Source organism: Octopus sinensis, linkage group LG2, assembly GCF_006345805.1.
Source record: "Octopus sinensis linkage group LG2, ASM634580v1, whole genome shotgun sequence".
Classification (NCBI taxonomy): domain Eukaryota; kingdom Metazoa; phylum Mollusca; class Cephalopoda; order Octopoda; family Octopodidae; genus Octopus; species Octopus sinensis.
In genome coordinates, this window is record NC_042998.1 from 50,676,929 (window position 1) to 50,703,818 (window position 26,890).

The window sequence follows — 26,890 nt, forward strand, 5'->3', positions numbered from 1 at the left end:
ACACATACGCGCGCGAACATGTATATGCACGGAAAGACACACACACATACATGCGCGAACGTACACATACACACATGCACGAACACAGTCACACACACACGTGTGCAAGTGCATAATAAAAAGACAAGAAATAATTCTAAAACTAAATAAAATACTCGTGATTTTATTTTAAACAACCTTACGTGCAATGCCGGATGTTTCCGACAAAGTGCGGTGTCCACCGAGATTTACCGGTTTTGACCGAGGAAACAGTCAGTGATCTTACCGGAAGTATCGGCGCGAAGCGATACTGTCACTGTTTGGCTATTGTTTGGTGCCAATGCTGGCAATTTCTTCTCAGAAACTGTGTGAAGCCGACCGATATCTTTCTCATTAGCAACTTACTATCAAATGCCCAGGGATCGACGAGTACCGGCAAAAAACAGAGGTATTTTTCTTTCACATTCTTTCTTTTACTCTCACTCATTCTCCCTCTCCTAATTAAAGGTGTTCATTTTGTTATTGTTTTTGTATAACCCTAGGCCAGTCTTAATCCACCAAATCTATGATTTTAAGGTATTGCAGCTTTTAAACATCCGTTTATTTATTATTATTATAATTATTGTTGCTTTTATTATTATTCCGCCGAGGTCGACTTTGCTTTTCATCCTTTCGGAGTGGATAAAATAAAGTATCAGTCTAGTACTGGAGTCGATCTAATTGATTAGCTTACTTCCGCAAAATTTCAATCCTTGTACCTGTAGTAAATATAATAATTATTATTATTATTCAAACATAATATAAGGCTTATCTAAGACTTCTCATCCACTGTATCATTAGTATTCTTTTTCTTTTTCTTATAAGAAAGATAGGCTGTGATTTGGTAGGGGGTAGATGTGGCTATTATTTCATATATATGGAATATATACATTATTGTTGTCTTAATATACATTAACTATAGTGTTATAGTATGATAATGTCGTTTATTGGTGCAATAGTTTATTATTTAGACCCATATCAGCCCTGATCCAGTAGTTCTGCCACCAAAAAATATTCCACGCGTAACCATCTCGCTTTTATTTGGACATGCTAATATCTACAACTACCTCGAATATTGTCCCCTGCCACCTTTGTTTAAAGACAGTACAGAAATTTTCACGGTATTTCTAGCAGTCGAAGTGTCCACATAGAAAAGCTCCCTCAATGGTTTCACACAAAGGAAGAAAACCTTGGATATATTATAGTGATTATGTAACATTTATGCTTTCTAAAATGCTGTTAGTTACCAAAATATTAGCAATCGTATGAGAAAAATCGAATCCACATTTATAATGTTTTGTTATGTTATTGTTAAGTGCTTGATAGTTTTAAAAATATTATTCTCCTTCCTTAGTGAATTCATAGGATTTTTAAAATTTAATATTTAATTTTTATAGTTAATTTATCATGCGTGTTATCACATATATGTTATATTCTGCCCTGCTTTGTCTGGCACGTTCCAATTTTTTTTTATTTCGATCGCGTATTCATTGTTTGAATTCATTTGTTTTCATTACTTCAACACACACATACACGTGTGCGTGTGTGTACTCGTGGAATAGAGAATAGAAAGAAATGATTGTCGACTCTGTGTGTGTGTAACTGACTGAAACTTCGGAGTCACTGTCAACAACATTATTGTATAGAAATAATAAATTTGTACTCTGCAAAAGTAGAGAGTAACCCATCAGATTAATGTAAATCGTTCTTATAATTGAACATAAAAACAAACACACATACACACGCAAGCGAGTTATATCTATGTATACACGCACATGGATGTTATATCTGTGTATACACACTTATTAGAGAGAGATGGGATGTGGGTAATAAGTTAAACAAAGGAAGAATGAAGGTGATAAAGGGAAATAGGGAGGAATGTAGAAATAATCAAGTAGGAAGAGAAAGAGGTCAAAAAGCAAATAGGAAGAGGAGATGAGAAGGAAGGAAGCAATGGATGGATACGAGAGACAGAAATATTTAAGCGACTGCAGGCTCATTGTGGATTAACGCCTGCCTATGACCCCTCCCACAAAGACCTAACAACTACCTAGGGAGTCAGATTGTGTAGCGGATGGAGGTCACATACAAAAAGGGATTAACATATTCCCCTGAAGTCGTCCATTGGCGAATGGAATTACTGTTAAAAAAGACGAAAGAGGAGAAAAAAATTTAGTATTAGAATAACAGAAATATGAAAGGAAGAGACTAAAAGAGGAATAAAAGATGCAGAAATAGAGACGTGGGTATATTTGATGAGGAAGAGTATAAAAAGGAGGTTAAACTATATAATTAACAACTAGAGAAATAGACAAGGAAACACCTCAGATGTACTGTTGTGTCTGGGGAAAGTCATTTTTCTTTTTGTGTCTTATAATGTAACACACTCACCGGTGAAATTTCCACTTATTTCTTATAAATAAAATTCAATAAAATTTATAAAAATAAGAAATAAGTGGTAATTTTACCGGTGAGTGTGTTACATTATAAGGCACAAAAAGAAAATTACTTTCCCCAGACACAACAGAATATGCTTCAACACACAAACTCGTATAAAGAATCTTGCAAACCAAATCCAAAAACGAAATAACTCAGATGTAATTATTGAAACAGAGCAAACTTTCCAGCGGTTTGTGGTTCATAATATAGATTATCAAGATTATCTTCCCCTTTAACTTTACTTCCCTGGATCAATTATTAAATAATGATTTCTTTTATTTGCCACAAGAACATAATATTTGATCTATTTCTTTTCATTTTTTTTAATAAGAGATGGAAGTTTCGTATTCTATTTTACATGAAATAGTATGCATTATTTTAATTGCATGCGTATGCACTTGTGATTAAATAATGTCTATTTTATATAAAATAATATATGCGTATGCGTGTGTGATTAGTGTGCTTGTGCATATATCGTGTTTGTATATATTGTGACTGCATGTTTGTGTGTGTATAAACACACGTGTTTAGTATACATGTGTGTGTGTGTATACACCCATGTGTTTAGTATGCGTGTGTGTATACACACATGTATATGTGCAGGTATAATATAAACACACACACGTGTGTATCAGCATGTATAATAAATAAATAAATATATATATATATATATAGTTCAAATTTACAGAAAAACAAAAGATGAAGACAGGTGTATAAACAACAAGCAGATGTATTAGTTTGACGCTCAGGAATAAAGAGAAAGTTTTTTTATGTTTTGATCCTACGCTCTTCGACAGTAAGAGTTAAGAGGGAAAAAATGGAGAGAGAGAAAAAGATGTGTAGAGATTGAAAGTTCAGCATGATGAAATGCTATATATATATATATACATATATTTATTATATAGAAGGAGCTTCTACAGGACTAGAACTGTTTCATTCAAGAGAAATCTTCAGGAAGCATCCTGAAGATTTCTCTTGAATGAAACAGTTCTAGTCCTGTAGAAGCTCCTTCTATATAATAAATTAATTTTACTCTGCTATGTATTGAGTACCTTATTTACTGTGGTTAACCCCGAATCAACCCGGGACCTACATATATATACATATATATATATATATTTATATGTGCACAGTATGTGTGTGTGTATACATATATGTAAAGTAAATGGTGGTAATTTGTCCATCAAATTTGATATGAAGTATCTAATGTTCGCCTGTTGGTGATCAGTAAAGACCACGACTTCCACCAGAGATTCCTGGAGGGAATGCAACCATGCAGGGGACGAGAAAACCATGACTGCTGGCACCTTTACTACAACTTTCATGTGCTTTAATCTATGAAAGTATCGATATTTCATTGTTACAGAAATGTGATATCCTCACTGCTGCAGTGAAAGGTCTACCTTTGTGGCTCCTAGAAGTTTTGATTAACATCCACTTCATCATCATCATCATTTAACATCCATTTTCCATGCTGGCATGGGGTGGACAGTTTGACAGGAGCTGGCCAGCCGGGACAACTGTCAAGGCTCCAATTATCTGTTTCGACATGGTTTCTACAGTTGGATACCCTTCTTAATGCCAACCACTTGTGCAGGGTGCTTTGTATACATGGCAAAAAAAAATGCAAGTTAATTGTACAAGTGGTGACCATAGTGACACCCATAATTTCATAAACACAGGCACCTAGTTATATATTTTCTAGTGGTAGCATGAGCCTTCCAGAAATAGCAGCTGAGGTATAAATGCTTCATCGTAGAATATTCAACAACACTAATAGAAGCCACAGAGAAGACACATTTGATATTTGATAGGTGAACTTTCGATGTGAGTTTAGGCTACACATACAGGGTGGCCCAAAAGTTAGTTTACATTTATCACATAGGCACTTCAAATTTCTTTTAAAACATTTTATTACATTTAAATTTAAATTTTATTACATTTAAATCCTATTGTTTATTATATAAATTAGCATAGAATAGGGTGGCGAGCTGGCAGAAGCGTTAGCATGCCAGGCGAAATGCTTGGCGGTATTTCGTCTGCCATTACGTTCTGAGTTCAAATTCCGCCAAGGTCAACTTTGCCTTTCATCCTTTCGGGGTAGATTAAATAAGTACCAGTTACGCACTGGGGTCGTTGTAATTGACTTAATCCATTTGTCTGTCCTTGTTTGTCCCCTCTGTGTTTAGCCCCTTGTGGGTAGTAAAGAAATAAGTATTTCGTCTGTCGTTACATTCTGAGTTCAAATTCTGCCAAGGTCGACTTTGCTTTTCATCCTTTCGGGGTCGATAAATATAGTACTAGTTTCGCACTGGGGTCAATGTAATAACTTAATCCCTTTGTCTGTCCTTGTTTAGCCCCTTGTGGGCAATAAAGAAATATATATAAATTAGCATAGAATAATGGTTTCATATTTTTTTATAATTAAGATCTAAATTGTTAATCTGTGAATGCGAAGGAGATAGTTGAATAACTGTAAACCTACTTTTGGGCCACCCTGTATAGAGTTTGGAAGTTCTGTAGCATATAAATTTTATTCATCCTATGAGAAGAGCATCCCATACACAATCTAGCAAAGGCTAGTAGATGTTCTCCAAGATGAAATTCAGTTGACAATGCTTTATTTATGTGATATCTGTATGATCATAGATGGCAAAGTAGGTTCAAAGAGCATATACATACTGTATTCTATTTTCATATTATATAAATTACACTCTCAGAGTGGTTGGCATTAGGAAGGGCATCCAGCTGTAGAAACTCTGCCAGATCAGATTCGAGTCCGGTTCGCCAGACCTCAGTCAAATCGTCCAACCCATGCTAGCATGGAAAGCAGATGTTAAATGACGATGATAAATATAATGAAATTTAAAGGTTTCATTGTCATCACTTCTGGTTTCTAGCACAATTTACTTTCACTTTTTTACGACACTAAACTGCCTATTAACCAAAGTTTTAGCTATTAGTACTCACTGAAGATTGTAGCTTGCTTTGCTGGCTTAACAAGAAGCACAGTCACATGAGGGTAATAACAGAAAACTGTGACTGCTCTTGCTTATACTACTCACCACCACCTACGTACGGAAATGGTGGTATTTCATTGTCATAGATGTGCAAAAACCCCTTACTGCCTCAACATTACTAATTGAGAGAGAGGTTGTCTGTCAGTTATGTGACTTGCAATCTTCCATACTGGACACATTTTAACCCCTTACAGACAGATTTAATACTGACAGTCTGTGCTGTGTACTGTTATTAGGCCATTCAGTAACTACATAATTTTTCATACAAGGAATTTTACTGTGTATTTAAAGATTCTTCTCTGTGGTAATTAAAAGAACTGGTGCCGCACAGAGCAAGACATCACACTACTCACGCACAGTGTTTCAATGTGTACAAGGTTCTTTTTTAACCCTTTGTTGTTCAGATTATTCTGTCAAGTATAATGCTTCTTTATTCACATTGTTTTGAATTAATCATGCATTATCTTGTAGCTTTGAAATTTTGATAATGTAGCATGTAAAAAGCACCATTTGAGCGCGATCGTTACCAGTGTCGCCTTACTGGCACATAAACAAAACATTCGAGCGAAGTCGTTACAGGTACCACTGGACTGACTCCTGTGCAGGTGGCACGTAAAAAACACCATTTCAAGCATAGCCGTTGCCAGTACTGCCAGACTGGCCCTCATGCCGGTGGCATGTAAAAGTACCCACTACACTCTTGGAGTGGTTGGCGTTAGGAAGGGCATCCAGCTGTAGAAACTCTGCCAGATCAGATTGGAGCCTGGCACAGCCATCTGGTTCGCCAGTCCTCTGTCAAATTGTCCAACCCATGCTAACATGGAAAGCGGATGTTAAATGATGATGATGATGATTGTCTATTTTTAGAATGACATTGTAGGGTAAGTGTAATAGGCCAGATCTGATTGTTTAAATGCAAAAGGGTTAAAGTGAGAAAAAGTTGTGTGCACATCAGACTCACTTTCATTCTTATACAATATGCCCATTGACAAGATAAAGTCAAGACAGTTGAGCTTCTGTAAGAATGCAGGAGATTGTCATAGTGGCTAAAAAGGTTTCCAGACCTCTCAGTGCCATATAACTTGATGTGTGTATATGTATATGTAAGAGCGCCACTTTCCTGGCGTGACATAATGGCATACTGACATTTCAAGTTAGGTCAGGTCAGGAAAATCCTGCTACTGCTACCATATAATCCAGTACTACCTGTTTCAAAGTCAGGTGGTTGGTGACTAAACTGGTTCCATCACCTGGGTTGGCAGGTGAGAAAGGTGTTGTGGACACTCTGCAGGACTGAAAACAACACCTGTCAAAGTACAGACAAGTTCATTTTGGGCCAACAACCATCCATATAAATGGTGTGTCATAAAAACATCCTGAATGTGAGCTGGCAAACTGTGCAGCTGACCCAAGATTGTAACCACAGAAACCTTCTTTTTGGCAGAAACATTAGCACGCCGGGCGAAATGCTTTGTGGTATTTCGTCCGCTGCTGCATTCTGAGTTCAAATTTCGCTGAGGTCGATGTAATCGACTTAATCTGTTTGTCTGTCTTCTGTTTAGCTCCTTGTGGGCAATAAAAAAATAAGAAACTTTTTTTTATTTACAATCTTTTATTTTGTCCAGAATATTATCATACTGAATAGTTCCAAGTTTCTGAATAATTTATTGTATTAGATACTAATATCAAAGCTGTATATATATATATATACATATACATATGTATATATATATGTATATATATATATATATATATATATGTATATGTAAATATAATAGGTGACAATTATTCGGTAGCCTCCACCTCGACATCTGAAACTCCGAGTTTTATCATGGCTACTGAATAATTGTCACATATTATATTTACAGATAAATTCCTCTATTTATATAATATTGAGGTCTCTTTCATTCCTTTCTTTTGTTGTCTTGCCATTTCTATCAATATATATATATATAGGAAAAATTGTTCAAAGACTTGCAAATTGGTCCAGGAACTGTCTTTTTCATAATTTCTGGCTCATGAATAGCACCAGATCTCAAGCCTGTTGCAAACCATCTTGATTCTCCATGTCATTCCTACCATCATTTTGTTATCTGTGAATTTCTCCAACACCGTGGCTGCATATCACCTGTTTCATCCAGGAACAGCTATTGGTTTTCCAGTTGAGGTCATCTACTCCTGGTAGAATCAATAATTGATTAGCTTTCCCTCTGATCCCATCCTTACTAATAGGAATATGCACATTGACACCATCAGAATTTTCCTCTCAACCGGTCGCATATACATGCTGCTCTGTTCACACAACCTTGTTCTGATCACTCACTCATGCATACCAAATGTTGCACTCTCTCTCTCTCTCTCTCTCTCTCTCTCTCTCTCCCACCTACCTGTCTACTCATCACATACTGTCACTCACAACTATCACTTAACTGACCCTCTGCATTCTATTGCCTTTCCTTATTTCTTTCTGCACATGACCTACAATTTCTCATTCCATTCTACTCTCTTGTATTAAAACCACACTCACACACACTACTCAGTTCTATTTATTATGCACATATCACTCTCTCTCTCCCTTTAGTCTTTTCTCTCTTAACAAAGGCTTTGTATGTAATGTTTATACCTCTTCCTTTTCCTCACATCATACTACAACATACAATGTCTTTGTTTACTTTAGTTTGTTTTTTATTTTGTAACAATAAGATTATAATTTTGAACAGTTGTTAACCACAATATATTATTAAGAGCTGAAGCATAGTGGGGTTTGGTTTAACTCTCATATTCTTATTTCTTTATTGCCCACAAGGGGCTAAACATAGAGGGGACAAACAAGAACAGACATAGGGCTCGAGTCAATTACATCGACCCCAGTGCGTAACTGGTACTTAATTTATCAACCTCGAAAGGATGAAAGGCAAAGTTGACCTTGGCTGAATTTGAACTCAGAACATAATGGCAGATGAAATACCTATTTCTTTACTACCCACAAGGGGCTAAACACAGAGAGGACAAACAAGGACAGACAAACGGATTAAGTTGATTACATCGACCCCAGTGCGTAACTGGTACTTATTTAATCGACCCCAAAAGGATGAAAGGCAAAGTCGACCTCAGCAGAATTTGAACTCGGAACGAAGCGGCAGACGAACTACTGCTAAGCATTTCGCCCTGCGTGCTAACGTTTCTGCCAGCTCGCCACCTTAATTAACTTTCATATTCGGGCAATGAAAGTGCATGGTGTAACGTTTAAGGTGTCAGGCTCACAACCATAAGGTCTTGGTTTTGAGTCCCAGATTGGATGGTGTATTGTGTTCTTGAGCAAAACAATTCATTTCACATCGCTCCAGTCTACTCACTTTCAAATGAATACCAGCAACAGCTGGGGTCTTAACTCCGCTACAGTCTGGCATCTCATTCAGGGGTGGTGGGCAGTTTTGTACTCTTTGTCATTTATACACCACAGAAACTAAGATAAAACACCAGGCTAATTGATCCTGTATAGTCAACACATAACATAAGATCTAAAAAGAGACTCCAGCTATAGGAAGAGGATAACTGAATTATAATATTGAGGTCATTATGTTCAGTTGAACCCTTAACCATTCAGATTTCTTTGTCAAATGTATTCCTTAGCAGTATTGCCTGGTGTTGCTCGGGTTTGTTTCAACCCTTTAGAATTGGAATTTTTGAAAACTAAAAATTTTGCATTATGTAGCTTGTTATTCTCTTTAAGTGAACATTTTTCTGGTTGAAATACACTGAAAAATGGCGACACAGCAGTAAAAAAATCGTAAAAAATAGGGATTTTCATAGGAAAAAAGCACCTTTTTGATGTAAATAATTTTTGGTCTTAACATGATCCGATTTGAATTTTTTCTTCTACGGAAGGAAGACCAAGCCTTCTTCTATCATACTCTCAATTTTGGTCAACTTGAGCCTCAGGGTCTCCAAGGAGATAGTGTTAGTTGAAGGCTACCAAACCTGCCATACAGAGACAACTTCAGCTTTATATATAGAGAGATTTATTCATGATATATTGAATTAATCATGCATTATTTTGTAGCTTCAAAGTTTCAATGGTGTGTTTGTATATTTTTAAAATGACTTTGTTGGGTAGGTATGAAGGGTTGGATCTGGTCAGATTTAACATAAAACAGGTAGAATATTTGGGCTTGATATGGCTGGATTAAACACTAAAGGTTTAAAAACAGTGTCTCTGTGTGACCACAGTTCACTGACAGAAACCAGTGAAAGAATAAAAGAACTGGTCTCAGACATACTCTCGTTTATTTGTTTCAGTCATTTTGACTGTGGCCATGCTGGAGCACCACCTTTAGTCAAGCATTGACCCCAGGGCTTATTCTTTTGTAAGCCTAGTACTTATTCTATTGGTCTCTTTTGCCGAACCGCTAAGTTGTGGGGACACAAAGTTAGGTGGTTGGTAACTAAACTGGTTCCATCACCTGGGTTGTCAAGCGATGTTGGGGGGACAAACACAGACACTCAAACATATACACATACAGTGTGTGTATATATATATATATATGTGTGTGTGTGTGTGTGACCGGCTTCTTTCAGTTTCCGTCTACCAAATCCACTCACAAGGCTTTGGTCGGCCCGAGGCTATAGTAGAAGACACTTACCAAAGGTGCCACACAGTGGGACTGAACCATGTAGCTGGTACGCAAGCTACTTACCACACAGCCACTCCTACGCATTGATAAGAATTTTTAACATGGACACATTTTGTGGAAAGGCAAGTTGGTTAAAAGAACTTAAGTGTTACTTGTTTTATCAACCCTAGAATGATGAAATTCAAAGTCAGTCATGATCAGTTTGGACATAAAATCAACATAACTAATACCACTAGGCATTATGTCCACTCCTCTCTTGATTTTTCCACTCTATCACACTTAATAATATTAATTATATTAAGATGACGAATTGGAAACTTTGTTAGAACAACATTTAAAATGTTTTGTTGTTATTACTCCATCTTGCTGTGCTCTGAGTGAATATCCAGCTGTGATCAACTTTCCTTAATCCTATCTTTTGCTTTCATCCATTTGGGATCAATAAATAAAGTACCCCTTCAAAATGGGCAGAATTGTTAGTGCACTGATGCCTTATGGTATCTTTTCTGGTTCTTTTGTGTTTTGAGTTGAAATTCTCCGCATTGCTGGAATCACTTCAGTACCATATTTTTCAGTATACCAGTCAAATTTGTTAGAGAAAAATTTATGGTTAAAAAGGTAGGCAATTTATACACTAAGACAGCTTCGTAGGACCAAAAATTCCATGTGAAATACAGCAGGATTTGGAAAGATAGTGACAATGTTTGAATGCTTACACTACATGTTTACACTATATACTACATCAATATGTATTCTTGAAAATATGGTATACCTGTTTGAAGAGGTGAACGCAAGATGAGAATTTACAGAATTTGTATCTACCCTTGTGACTATATGCACAAGACTATTTATCTCAGGGGTCAGGGAGCTTTTTAACCAATTACCCCCAAATATATTTACTTAACCCTTTCGTTATTATATTTCTGACCAAATTACACCCCTTATGTGTTTCAATTAATTTCTAACGTAATCATAAATTTAGTCTGGTTTCATTAAACAACTATAACTTTTTTATTTATCAATATATTAATCTGATTTTTGGAAGATAATTTAATGAAATATTCTCAACCATTCTATACTATAATTTTTGTCACAAAGTGACTCTAATTGCAGGTAGATACAGGTAAATTCAACAAAATATAAAATTAAAATTTTGTTCAAACATCGCTATAGAAAATGGGTTATTAGCTAATATTCAATTGGGTATACAACAAAATTTTACGATAGAATTTGTTATTCTGGGTAACTTTCTGATACCCATAATAATATTTACGGCAAAATAGTCTTAATTTCATTTAAGGTTGTGGGAAACCACAAACTATCGTTTCTTTCGCTTTGTTTACGTTTAGCGTAACAGTTCGTTTCCGTCGTAATGATTTCAAATAGGCTCATTTGAAAAAGTAAAAAGAAGTAGTCTAAGGCTTTACTCTTCTGGGAAAGTCTGTGGCTTGGTCCAGTTTCTTCAGAAAAATCACCGAAAGAAACAGTTTTTAAATTTTCACTCCATTCAGGTGCCAATTCATTTTCTTTATCGCTATCGGAGATCTCGGATTCACTGTTTTCACTTTCGGAAAATGAAACATCAGATTCATTATCAAATACCACATGCTTTTTTTTTTTCAGTCATAGAGTTAGATTTATGAAGGTCTTCAGTAGAAAATCCTTCGAATTCTGACTCGCTGCTTGATATAATGAAATTCGTATCCATTTTTTGTCAGAATTACAAATTTTGAAAACACAATAGGAACATATTTCGGAAAAAAATCTCTCAAAATTCACGGAATTAAAATTACACTTCGATTATTGTACAAAACTGTAGTTGAACTGTTTACGAAGTATAATACGTGTTTTCACGAATGTACTAAAGAGATTTGCTCTGATATTCTCATTTAAATATGAATAGGTAAATTCGGGCGGCTTTGGGCGGTTTGGTCACATTAACCAAAATTTTTTGGGGCGGCTTTGGGCGGTTTGGTAACGAAAGGGTTAAGCCAACGTTACCCCCTTGATTTGAAAGGAAGAAAATCATGAATTCCTTGAATTCAAAAGGTTTATTGAATCTGTTTATTTGGAGAATACAATTATAAATATAAAAAGTATAAAACAAATGAAATTAAATATATTAATACCCTCATTATGAAACAAAAGATTTTTTCTAGAAACTGTTTCAGTTCAGGTTTTGGAGAAATGATGTTTCATTTTTGTAATAATTGCATCAAAATTGGAGCATTTTGATGCCAGTGCAATTTGGATACAGTTTTCGGGATCCAGTCAATTTTGTTAAAGGGTTGAATTGAATAACTACTTAAATCTACTTAAAGCAAAAACACGTGTGTCAAAAGGTTAAAGTGGGTAATAGACAACTGACAAATAATGTGTTAAGTCACTTTTCAAAATGATGTAACAGCTCCTAATCACATCCATTACTTGGGACAGATGCAGTGTTGCCAGAAGAAAAATTTCTGTCATAGCAAGGAACACATTTTTTATATAATTTTACTTGTGTCTAATGAGTCCTCCCTCATTACCTCCAAGAATTTCCTTTTTACCCCACTTGAGATAATTTACCCCGATTCGCCAACCCCTGATATATCTGCACCCAAGATTATATAATACACAAGACTATATACCTCTAGTTTTTCTAAGTTCAGATTCCATCAAGATTGACTTTGCTTTTCATCCTTTCAGGATTGATAAAATAAGTACCAATTGAACTCTGGGGGTCAATATTATCAAGTAATCCCCTCCCCCAAAGCTGCTGGCTTTGTGCCAAAATTTGAAACCATTGTTATTATTAAGGTGGCAAGCCGGCAGACTTGTTAGCACACTGGACGAAATGGTTAGCAGTATTTCACCCATCACTATGTTCTGAGGTCGACTTTGCCCTTCATCCTTTTGGGGTCGATAAAAGAAATACCAGTTGAACACTGAGATCGATGTAATCAACTCATCCCCACCTGCCCTTGTGGCAGAAATTTGAAAATAATAATAATAATAATAATAAAAACAATTCCTATCATAGTAGGTGCAAAAACAATTCCTATCATAGTAGGTGCAAAAACAATTCCTATCATAGTAGGTGCAAAAACAATTCCTATCATAGTAGGTGCATTAGGCATGATAAAAAAATATTCAGACAAATACATAACAAAAACACCAGGACTTACAAACACATATAACATACAGAAAATTGCACTACTAGGCACTGCACACATCCTACGCAGAACACTTTCCATACAATAACCATCAGAGCATCACAACAAATCACAGCACATACCCAAGGCACACAGAGCTGCGCTCGGTAGTGAAGTGAAAGCACGCTATAAAAATAAAACTACTGAATAATAATAATAATAATAATTATTATTATTATTATTATTATTATTGAATTGGCAACAACAATAAAGCATTGGAGGAAATGCCTTCTAATATTTAATTACATCTTGGGAAGTAATGTTTTGCCTAGAAATATGACATAATACTGATAAGGGATCCCATATCTGTTCAGTTGATCTGCTACAAATAGCAGCCAAGTCTCCTCTATATTATGCCCTAAAAAATGAGGTACATTTATAACCCTGTGCCTGAAGGAGAGGATTGTCTGGTTACAGCTTAAACACATTTCATCATACATTTTCAGAACAACAGCTGCATAATACCCAAAGGGAAATTGAACATATGATCCATAAATATGCATTTCAATTCCTGATGCATCTGACTGCTCTACCTCTAGTTTGGAAAGATGAGCATACTTTGATTTATGGCTCAAGGAGCTAGGTTAAGGTTTTTAAACACCGGATGTTCAATTGTTATTGTAAGCATTTTAGGTACGTCTGGTAAGACATGACTGCTTAAACCATCTTTTAGAGCATCAGGAAACTGTTTAGCAGCAGTTTGTTCTGGCTCTTTGCTGTCTGGGTTCAATTCCGGCTGAGGTCAGTTTCGCCTTTCATCCTTCCAGGCCTAATAAAATAATGTACCAGTCAAGTAATGGAGGTGATGAGACTGACTAAAACTCTCCCCTTAAAAATTGCTGCCTTATGCCAAAACTTGAAGCATTTATATGTCACCCTGTGGAATACACACTCCCAGCAATTCTTGCTTTTGTACCAAGATGACCTTCCATTGTTCCTTGTGGCCCAACTACAAAATAGGGATGGAACCATTTATTGAATTAACCCTTTTAATACTAGCATGCTTAGGCTCTCTTTAGTTCTAGGATACCAAAACTGTCTGCCTTAGAATGCTATTATTTCGTCCTTTAGCATTCAGATTATCCTTTCAAATGTAATCCTTATTTATGCACATTGTTTTGATTTAATCTTGTGTAGCCTCATAGCTTCAAGATGTTATTGTTTATTTTTCAAATGACATTGTGGAGTAGGTGTGAGATGCCAGACCTGGCTAGTTTGAACATAAAACAGTTAGACTATTTGAGTCAGATGTGGCCAGTTTAAATGAAAAGGCTTTTTTTTTTTTCAAATTGTTTTGTGATATTTCTGTATGGTGTGGTGAAGTTAAGCCAAATCAGATCAGTTTCAACAAAAGTTTTGGCCATGAAATAGATTTAAAACCTGATAACTCTCGTACAATTAAGTACATGACTGGCGACATATTATGTGATGTTTGATTGTTCATTAATTTTGTTGATTGTATTTCTCTAACAAGCTCAGACATGGTTGTATGGTTAAGAAGTTAGATGACGATGCAAATGAACAAATCAACATGTTTGGGCTTGATAATATAAAATATACATATGTATACACACAGGCATGGCTGTGGTAAGAAGCTTGCTTCCTAACCACACGGTTCCGGTTTCAATCTCACAGTGTGACACCTTAGGCAAGTGTCTTCTTAGGCCAACCAAAGCCTTTTATGTATATATATATATATATATATGTGTGTGTGTGTGTGTGTGTGTGTGTGTATTATTGTGTATATCTTTCTCTGTGTTTGTCCCCACCACCACTGCTTGACAACCTGTGTTGGTGTGTTTATGTCCCTGTAACTTAACAGTTCATCAAAAGAGACCAGTAGAATAAGTACTAGGCTTACAAAGAATAAGTCTTGGGGTTGATCTCTTTGACTAAAAATCCCTTAATGGTGGTGCTCCAGCATGGCTACAGTCACATAACTGAAACAAGTAAAAGAATAAAAGAATATACATATAAATATATATAGAGAGAGAGAAACAAAAACTGAAAATATTCGGAAAATGAAGATATTATATACTGTAAATCCTCGTGCATAATCTGTATTTTTTTCCCCAAAATTTAAAGGTCAAAATCCCTAGTGCGTACTATATACGGAGTTAAAAATGAAAAATATTTTCTAAGCAATGTCCGAGTCTCTATTTGCTGGCCGGCAATGTTTATTCAGACGCATTTTGTGATGTCGGGCGCGAAAATACCTTAAGCTAAGCCTGAAAGCAATGAAGTCATAAAAGAATCATCCATAAATTGCAGTAAGCAACATTTATTAAAATAAAAGTATTCAGAACACAGAATAACATGTAACATAAACAATTTGCAAACATATTTACGTTCCCATATAACAGTTAAGAACATCACCATTATTATATTATGCATGTGTGGAAGTGTTTGTTCGACTAGGTGCTGCTGGCTTAATTACGCACAATGATGGAGATTTACACTACAATGATGCTGACATGTTTACGGAGGAACAAATGGAACAGTTATTTGATGCTGAAAGTGACATTGAATTTGAAGGATTTGAATAAATGTTTTCTTGCTTTTGCAACTGATAGTGATAAATATGTAAAGGCAATTTACTTAATATTTATTTTTCACTGAATTTATAACTGTTATTTCTTTATTTTCTGCAAACAAAATGCACAAAAAAGCTACACTTTTGCATTATGTTATATATACAATAATATTAAAGGACGTTAACATATACATTTTTACAAACCAAAGACGTTATATAGACCTCCATGACTCTAGTTAGAGAAGGGGTGCATATTATACACAAGATTTAGGTTTTTCAGAGGTACAGCCCTCTAAAAATCCCCTGCTTATTATACTCAAGGGTGGACTATACTCGAGGATTTATGATAGATATTTATATATTTACTAGCAGTATCGCCCGGCGTTGCTCGGGTTTGTAAGGGAAATAACTATATAAGCATTTTTAGAGAGTTACTTCCCTTATAGATGCCAATTCGGGCTTTCTTAGCCATTTCTGTTTTGGTGTCTTCAAGCTATGAAGTCGTTGTTCTAAAAGAACGCTGGTCCCTTGACAACGCTTTACGACGTTGATTTCCTTACACTCCCTTCCCCACAGCTTCACGAGGGAGGGAAGAAGGGGGAGAAGCAAACAGGTGCAGGTGTGACCATGGACGCCAACTCCGCCGCCATCGACACACGAAAAATTATGCATTAAAATGGAATAAAAAATGATGTTAAATTATTTTTAAAATCGTAGACTCATCGTAGACGCGCGCTAATATTCAGACGGGCTCGATATGAATCACGACTATAAGATACCCGAATTTGGTTAAACTGCACCGCAAAATGTGGGAGTAGTTAGGAATCTAAATCACACAACTACAGTTTTATATATATAGATATGTAGTACAAAAGTTACAGACAACTAGGGGTGGAAGGCATGGTATTTCAGGTTTGACAGCTGTTTCTGGAGGCTCAGAATTATGTAATAGTTGTAATGTTGGCAGTTAGTGTGTACAAAAAGTCAAGCACATGCAACTAGCAGTGGGTGCATATAAACATTGCCATAAACCTAGCCTCTGTCTTCAGGGTGGTGAGATCAGCATTTAACATCTATATGTATATATACATATATATATACACACACATATATACATACACACATAAATATCTACATATGCATATATGGTCCAGGAAACGAGATGGTACAATGTTTTTATTTTTTCATTTCGTTCCTGTCAAATTTTATTTTATCCCTAATTTTGTGGTTATGGAACCTAGCTGTTCTTTCTAGCATGTTGAATCCCACAAGTGGATTCCTCGTGTGTTTAAATGTACATTGTATTTTATGATTTTATATGCTAGAAAGAACAGCTAGGTTCCATAACCACAAAATTAGGGATAAAATAAAATTTGACAGGAACGAAATGAAAAAATAAAAACATTGTACCATCTCGTTTCCTGGACCACTTGGTCCAGGAAATTTTGTGGTTATGGAACCTAGCTGTTCTTTCTAGCATGTTGAATCCCACAAGTGGACTCCTCATGTGTTTAAATGTATACTGTATTTTATGACTAATACATAGACTTTGGACTAAATTTTTACATGTTAGGCCACTAGAAATGGAAATTTTAATTAATGTCCATTTCCCTTTGATATGATTAAGTATTATATATATACATACACAAATTTGCATATGCACATATATATGTATACATTTATAGACATATAACTGGCACTCTGGTGGTTATGACATATGGTATATATGTATACTTATATGTTGAAAGGTACATGGTTTTGGTCAGAATATTCAACTCACAATCGTAAATTCATGAGATTAATTCCTAGTGCTGTGTTGTGTCCTTGAGCAAGATACTTTACTTCACGTTGCTCTGGTCAACTCAGCTGGCAAAAATGTAATTCAATAGGGCCAGTGTTGTCATATTGTGTCACGCTGAATCTCTCTGCGAACTACATTAAGGGTACACATGTCTGGAGTGCTCAACCACTTGTGTTTTAATTTCACGAGCAGGTTGTTCCATAGATTGGATCAACTGGGACCCTCGCTGTCATAACCACCAGAGTGCTGGTTATATGTATATACATGTGTGTGTGTACACATGTATACATATGTGCATATGCAAATTTGTGTATGTATGTATATAAATGTAAAAGTGAAGGCAAAGTGAAGGCATTTGAAAGATAACAAATAAATGTAATTTGTGGAACTGTATACATGCTGGATTTTGGTCGAGCGTTCTATATCTACTTCTGGAAATTGTGTTTTGTACACGACAGACTATGCTAATGATCTTGCAGATGTTTATGTATCCATATGCGTAAATATTAACAAGTGAAACTAATTAGTACATAAATAATCGTTTTTTATTTCGTATATTTTCATTTGTCTTGCTTATTTTTACGCTTTGGTGTTTTGCTGAATTTTTTCTTGAGAACACATTCTTTGTGGAAAATGGCGATTTTGACGTCTATATCTAGCATACAGGCTGTCCACTTTTAGTGGTCAGTCCTATAAATTTTGTACATATATATGTAGATATTTATGTGTGTATGTATATATTTGTGTATATATACACACACACACATAATGCAAATGGGTACACATGATTTTCTATTTTATGTCTCATCTACACATGTGCTTTGCTTGCTTGTTAAAAACAGTGGCTTTCCTAATGGTGACATTTGTTTGCAGTCCACAATGAAGCATGTCTGGACTAGTTCAGTAGACTCGAAGATAATTACCTCACTTAGAAACAGTGGTGTTTGCTGACCGGAACAGTACCAGTTGTAAAAATCTGTCCCAACTTACTCTCATCTCATTCATGCAAATATGGAAAAACAAACATTATAATGACAGTGACAATAACAAAAAAGCGATGATAAAATTTAATTAATGTTTCGTTAAAAAAATTTTTACTTTCTAAAAGTAGATTGCCTAATATGAAAAGTTTGGAAAGCCCTTGTTTAAATTTAAACATTATGCAAACACCACTTTAATAATAAAATTTTTTATTTATTTTACTTAATCCCTCTAGATTTGATTATTTTCCAAAATTCATTATAAGCATGGTTATGAGAGAGTGGTGCCAAATGAGTCTATGTGTAAAATTCCATATCCATGTGACGGTCTGTCTCGCTCCTTAATATTATGCCATTGTGATATATGCAAAAAAAAAAAGTGCTTATAAAAGATTCTCATTAAAATATGAGAGAAAAATCTTTATTAATATGGTAAAATTTTGATTCATTAAAACCTGTTAATGATGTTTGAATAACATCTCTTTCAAAGATGCATTTTTATGATGTGATGAAGTTTGTATATTTTTACATGTATTAATATAATGAAGCCATACTTCAGAAGACCATATGAATTTTCCTTTTAGATTCTATAAAATGCTTGATGACGACAACAACTATTTGAATTTGTAACCTTGAGTACAATGACCCGTTCTCATTTCTTTACATTTTCTTTCCTTTTAATTTTTCTTCATAATTCTTTGCAATCACTCTGCATGTTTATCTAAAATCTCGGCACAAACTTGTTCAGTTTTTCCATTTGAAGATTCAATTATTATCATTATTGTCTGCCCATGCACCATTAATAATTGGCTAATAACTGAAACAGTTATCAAGAATGTTGTCCTTCTGGGAATTCTCGATTTCAATTCTTCTTGAAATATTGAGAGCAATTTAGCACTGACACAAGAGTTTGTAAATTGCTTCCATGCTGAATATTGAAAAGTTTCTCAAATCTGTGAATTTTAATTATTCTTTTTTCTTTTTTTGTTTCTTTATTTGTTTTGCATGGTTCCTTTTTTTGTTCTTTTTCAAAATCATTGAAATTCTCAGTTTATTAGCGATGTTAAAAAGTGCTTTTAGGTTTTCTTTCGTTTTCCAGTCTTCTCAGTTTCTCTCTTGTTTATTTCTCCAAGTTTTGAAACCTTCTTCACAAATTTTTGATGGTACTTAATATTTTTTAAAGTGGTAAATATCAGGAGGATCTCTTACTGCAAAAATTCTTCAAACTAACTAGTTTATATCTTCCACTCCTGAAGCAAAGATATTTATACTATATAATTTAGAAAGTAAAAGAAAACTGAATTAATGCTTTACCATTTAAACCAGTTGTATCAGGCCCAAAATTTTCTATCTTTTATGTTCAAACTGTCTGGCTCTGGCCTCACACCTACCTAACAATGTCATTATAAAAATATACAATCACTTCGTTGAATCTCAAAGCTACAAGATAATGCAAGATTAATTCAAAATCAATGTGAATAAATAAGCATTACATTCGACAGAATAGTCTGAATGCTAAAGTGTCAATTTACAAGTTAGGAAATAATAACTTGCCTTTATTAACCTCATCTTGATTCTTTCTTTCTTTCTTTATTTATTTATTTACTGTTATAGTGTAGTGGTAGTTTTTTTTAGCCCCAAGTTAGCCTTTATGAAGCAGGCCTATGATCAAAGGTGTTCTAATTGTGACTAACACAAGCTTTACTTTTTCTGGCACCATATAATTCATGACCATTTTTTCCAATGAACAGAACATTCACATTTTAGTGAGGATAAATGTTACCTCTTGGTGTTAATACTGCTTCAGTCACTAATAAATATTTTTAAACAAGATCACTGGCTAAACTCAATACTAGTCCTTGTTCTGGCACTGTTATTCTATATATCACTGGGCCGTTCAAGAATTTGGACCTGGAGATCTCCATTTCCAGCAACTTCGAGGGCTACCTCCCAGTGGTGTCAGGCGTCAACGAAGAGCCCTCAACTACAAGACGACCAAATTTTTTTTCCCAAGGTCTGGGGTCTCCTGCCCCTAAGCCCTAGACCATCACCTAATACATCCTTACCTGTCTTGATGCTTAACAACAACAATATATCACTGGCGGGGAGATGAATTACTGCTACCTCTAGTGGTTGAGAATCCATCATTGCCTAGACCAAGCAAGGCTGAAATCACATAATCAAGTGGTCTCAGCACTGGAGGTGGCTGTAATTTGTCTCCCTGCTAGCATTATAAATTAGAGTGCATGTTGCATTAAATACCAATACAAGAGTTTGACGACATAACTTCGTCGTGTGTGACTGGCCCCTACAGTGTACCTTACCGATTGACACTGCTTGCTGTGTCTATCTACTATTCATCAGTAGTGGAACAGCCCACTTCTCTCTTGGGAGTGTCCACCACAACACTGCCCCCTTTGAGATTTCTTTTTTCTTTCACACAACATTATTATTTTTTCTTCAGAATGCCACAGGTAGTACCAGTCTACATTGTTTACAGGTAGTGCTACTAACACATAGCGACCTGACTAAAATCCTTCATGCGGACTTATATTATTTTTCACTGGCGTTAGGAAGGGCATCCAGCTGTAGAAACACTGCCAGATAAGACTGGAGCCTGGTGCAGCCTTCTGGCTTCCCAGATCCCCAGTCGAACCGTCCAACCCATGCTAGCATGGAGAACGGACGTTAAACGATGATGATGATGATGATGTAGTTCAGTTCTGTGTTATGGTTTCAGTTTTATCAGACATTTTTTTTACTTCAGAATTTTTTTGCAATTGAATTTATATATTTTTTACTGTGTGTAGTTCAGTTCCTTCTTTAAATTTTTCACTGTGTATAGTTCAAGTCCTATTTTGGGATTTTCAATATTTTTCACTGTGTGTAGTTCAGATCCTTCTTCAAATTTTTCACTGTGTGTGGTTCTTTCATTTTGACATTCCTACAAGCATTTGTAACCTCGTTGCCACTGTTATAACAACACCATTATACAGTGGGAGGTATCCTTGTCACTACTGATACGCCCTGCATTATGACAACATAACTTCATCATCTGCATGACTGGCCTATATGGTGTACCTCAACGACTGACACTGTTTGTTGTGTCTGTCCACTATTTATTAGTAGTGGAACAGCCCACTTCTCACTTGCGGGTGAGAACAGTTTCTCTCATGGTAACTACTGCAGTATAGTTTGTTCTAACAGAACACCCATGTTTAAGTGGACATAGATTTTATCCAATGTGTACTTCTTTAATGAAAAACAATGGGATGTGATTTGAGGAAACTTTAGCTGCTTCAGCATAAGGGCTTCACACTTGGCTCAGTATTATAGAGATAACATAAGGCAATGAACTGGCAGAATCATTAGCATTCTGAGCTCAAACTTTTACATTCTGAGCTCAAATTTCTGCCAAAGTTGACTTTGCCTTTCCTCCTTTCAGGGTCAATAAAATAACAATTTATTATTGGAGTTGATGTAATCAGCTTCCCCCTCCCCTCAAAAACTGCTGGCCCTGTGCCAAAATTTGAAACCATTATAGAGGTAATATAGTAGTGAATAATATGTTGGGTTATTTACTCATAAGATTATAAGTTCAAATCCACTGTTGGTAAAACGCTTTATTCTGCATTACAGCTCATGTAACTCTGAAGGATAGATTCTACCTGTTTATATCAGAATGTTACTTGCTTCAGACTGGTGTTTTATTCATGGTTAAGTTTATCTTTCATGTGCTTTCTACCATGAGAAAACCACTGGCTCTTTAAGAAAAGATCCTTTCAAAATTAAGAACATTACTTAGATAAGTTTCAGCCAAAGTTGACCCAGGCCATGTCTAATTTGATAGCACTACCTGCAAGAGATACAATCAGCTGTTGGGCACCATAGCTCATTCGAGAAGAGAGTTGCTGTTTTCAGAGACATATCCGGGTGTGAGTGGTTTGCCTGGTATTTATTGGAGGTAATCATCTAGGGACCGTTTGAATGCCATGAAATCACTTTCCTCCTTAACCCTTTTGTTACCAAACCGCCCAAAGCCGCCGAAAAAAATTTTGGTTAATGTGACCAAACCGCCCAAACCCGCCCGAATTTACCTATTCATATTTAAATGAGAATATCAAAGCAAATCTCTTTAGTACATTCGTGAAAACACGTGATTATGCTTCGTAAACAGTTCATCTACGTGTAATTTTAATTCCTTGAATTTTGGGAGATTTTTTTTCACATTTTTTTCGGCATCGATTTTTCTTCAACTTTGAAAATAGATAGGAGTTTCATGTTATCAAGCATTGATTCCAAATTGGAAAATTTGTGAAACAAATACTGGGTACTGTTGTGTATTTAGTTTTTATACAGGGAAACTAATGTTAGTCAGCATGGCTTAGGGTATGATGTGGTCTGGAAGTTATTGTTTGAAGCGATCAATGCGGAAACAAACTTACGCAGAACGTAAACAAACACAAAATGGGGGTTCAAATTTCGGAAAATTTGTGAAGCAAATACTGGGTACTGCGTGGATTTAATTGTTATACAGGGAAAATAATGTTAGTCAGCATGGCCTAGGGAACGATGTGGTCTGGAATTTATCACTTCCATACCATAACCAGGGCCGTATATTATTTTTTGACTGATTTCTTTATGGTACACCTGTTGTGCATTAAATTCAACTGATGATATAGTGATGTGCACAATTCTTCTTTATCAAAATTTTGAATATTAGCTGATGATGTTTAAACAAAATTTTAATATTTTTACCTTTTGCTCAATTTACCTGGATTTACCTGTAATTAAAGTCACTTTGAGACAAAAGTTATGCAATAGAATTGATTAAGAACCCTTTCTTTAATTATGTTCCAAATATCACATTAATATGTTGATAAGTAAAAAAGTTACAGTTATTTAATGAAACAAGCCTAGATTCATGATTATTTTAGAATTTAATTGAAACTCATGAGGGGTGTATTTTGGTCAGAAATATAGTAACGAAAGGGTTAATGTGTGCTGGCACGATGTTGAAGAAAGCAGGGCCAGTTGAGATGAACTAGGTTTGACGTAGTGCTATGATACAACATGAACATGATTTCTGTAGTGAATGGACAGCATGGGGGCCAAGCCTCAGATGAATTTTAAAGATGATACCTATATCATTTGGGCAATGTTGATGGAATATTTACCACATCATACAGATGATATAGCACTCGTGGCAGTGTTGGAGGGATGGCATTGGATACATCATTACGCTACCTTTGTATTGAATCTAGGGCAAATTTTGGTATAGCTGTTAATCCTGGTCATAACACGGAGTCTCTAAACTTACAAACATGGTGGTGGGGTAAGAAGTTTGTTTCACAAGTCGCATGATTTTGAGATCAGTTTCTCTATGCCATACCTCATACAAGTGTCTTCTAACATAGCTTCAGGTTGTTCCACATTATGCAAGTGGAACTGTGTAATAATAATAATTTAAGAACTATTGGAACAAGGCCTGAAATTTTGGGGAAGGTGAATAGTCAATTACATCGATCCCAGTATTCAGCTGGTACTTACTTTATTAACCTCAAAAAGTTAAAAGACAAAGTAGATTCCAGTGGGATTTGAACTCAGAACAACAACGGAAAGAAATGCTGCTAAGCATTTCATCCAGTATGCTAATGACTCTGCTAGCTCCACTGCCTTTATAATGATAATAATAATAATATTATTTTTTTTTTTTTATATTGATGGTTTGAGAAATATTATGCTCTTTTTTTAGAGATATTCAGGCAACAATAGAAGTGTATTGTATAAATTGGTAATGTATTTTTGTGTGAAGTCAGAATGAATAAATCAGTTTAATAATAAAAATATAAAGCAGAAAAACAAACAAACAAAAGAAAACAGTTAAAAGGAATGTAATGGTAAATTAGTGCCATTCAGAACTAGTCACCTCCCTCTCCTCTCCTTCTAACCTATTCTTCTGTCTTCATTCTTCACATTACCAATTACTAGGTAGATTTCTAACCAATAAAGTGATTCTTTCATTTGGGATTTTAATATATTTCGTATTTTCCCAACATACTATTATAAGCAATATCCGGTCTACCTTTAAGAATGAAGATATATGCATGTGTGTGTTTTGTTGTTGTCCATTTTGATTGCAGGATTGGGGCAGGGGTGGCTTTTATCTCCATTTTAGCATCAAGCATTTGTTTGCGTTTTCTGTTTTCTTTTTTGTAATTTTTGTATTTTTGGTAAGCACTGTTGAAAGAATTTTGAGTCTATAACTGTCAGGTTTCATCAGAGAATTCAAATAGGGCTTTGTTTCACTTACTGTAAATTATCAATAAAATGTATGCATTTTATTATACACATATAGATGCAGGCATATTTATGTGGTAAGAAGTTGGTTTTGTAACTGCAAGGTTACAGGTTTAGTCCTATTTGTGTGGTACTTTGAGCAAATGTTTTCTACTTTAGCCTTGGGCCAACCAAAGCCTTGTGAGTGGATTTGATAGACAGAAATTGAAAGAAGCAAATCATATATGTGTGTGTATGCGAGTGTGTGTTTTCTCCCTGCCACCATTTGACAACATGGTGTTGGTTTGTTTATGTCCCCATTAATTAGCAGTGTGGCAAAAGCGACTAATAGGATAAGTACCAGGTTTACAGAAAAAAATAAGTACTGGGGGCGATTTCCTTGGCTAAATCCTTCAAGGTAGTGCCCCAACATGGCCACTATGTGGTTGTGTGAAGGTGGTGCCCCAACATGGCCACTATGTGGTTGTGTGATTAAGAAGCTTGCTTCCCAACCATATGGTCTTGGGTTCAGGTCACCTTGATCAAATCTTTTTTCTGTAACCTCTGTGTTAACTAAAACCTTGTGACTGAATTTGGCAGATGGAAACTGAAAGAATTTTGTGCATATATGTGTTTACAGATGGGCATGTGATGAATCCTTATATAAAACACAATATATACAGAATATGTATGTTAATACAGATTGCACACATGAGTGGCCATAAAGAACCCCAGACAGAAAGTGACAGAAACCAAAATCTAGAGAGAGAGGAGTTCTGACAACAGGTTATTAGTGTGTGTATGTGTATTTAATAGTATTAATAGGAGAAACAGAGCTCAGTATTCAAGTGTAATATCTTTCATTGATCTGTAATGGTGCGTAAGTGATTTAAGTTTTGGGAGTTTGGTGTGTGTTGCACTTTGCAAAATTTGCTAAGTTTGCCTTTTTGAATGTTCTTTGCAAAACATGTTGTTTTAGCTTGAGAAACACTTCACTATTTGGTCAAGCCCTTGTTGACTTATTAAAGTTTCTTCATGGAAAGGAAGAGAAAGCAGTGTGAGATGGTTGCCTTTACTATAATGCTTGGGAACATGACAGTGGCACAAAATGGGTGGAGTGAATGTCTTCTCTCGGCATGCTCTTGTAGATTAAGGAATGATACTTGGGAGCGAGGCTCCGAAAGGAGTCTCAGGGAGTAGCATCCCTGCCTTCCTGAGCTAGTTTTCCACCACATTTCTTAAAATTCATGGTAGAGACCTTGGTCTCAGGACCACTCATGTCTAGAAACTGAAGTTAGAGGTAAGCAAGGGCATGCTTCCCATAGAAAATCCAGCTCCAAAAAAGTTTCATGATAGCAGAGGAGAATGGGCACCATCTAGCCCAAAGTTTGGGATGGGCTGCACCCGCCTACCTTGATTGCTATGGCATTGAGGTAGATCTGGCCACCCTCGTTGACGTGGACAGAATCATCATCATCATCATCATCATTGTTTAGCGTCCGCTTTCCATGCTAGCATGGGTTGGACGGTTCAACTGGGGTCTGGGAAGCCAGAAGGCTGCACCAGGCCCAGTCTGATCTGGCAATGTTTCTATGGCTGGATGCCCTTCCTAACGCCAACCACTCCATGAGTGTAGTGGGTGCTTTTTACGTGCCAGACAAATCTGGCAAACGGCCATGATCGGATGGTTCTTTTTATGTGCCACAAACGGATGGTGCTTTTTACGTGCCACCGGCACAAGGCCAGTTGGGGCGGCGCTAGCAACGGCCACGTTCGGATGGTTCTCTTACGTGCCACCGGCACTGGTATCTCAGCTGCAATTTCCACTGATCGATTTCGATTCTGATTCTGACTTACCTCAACAGGTCTTCACAAGTAGAGTTTTGTGTCTCAAGAAGGGAAGGTATGCATAAGTGGACTGGCTACATCTCGTGTAGAAGGCCACGGGTTATGGTCTCACTTGTCCTGCCGGGTCTTCTCACGCACAGCATA

The 26,890-nt window shown here is 35.9% G+C and overlaps 1 protein-coding gene across 1 annotated transcript in view; it reads left to right on the forward strand.

Moving 5' to 3' along the window:
• Window positions 1–237: 237 nt before the first annotated feature.
• LOC115232444 (protein pygopus) overlaps window positions 238–26,890 on the forward strand; it is a 55,420-nt gene continuing 28,767 nt past the window's right edge. Inside the window, exon 1 of the mRNA XM_029802321.2 lies at window positions 238–427. Coding sequence (XP_029658181.1) covers window positions 391–427 — 37 coding nt within the window. The 5' untranslated portion in view covers window positions 238–390. The remainder of the gene's footprint in view (window positions 428–26,890) is intronic.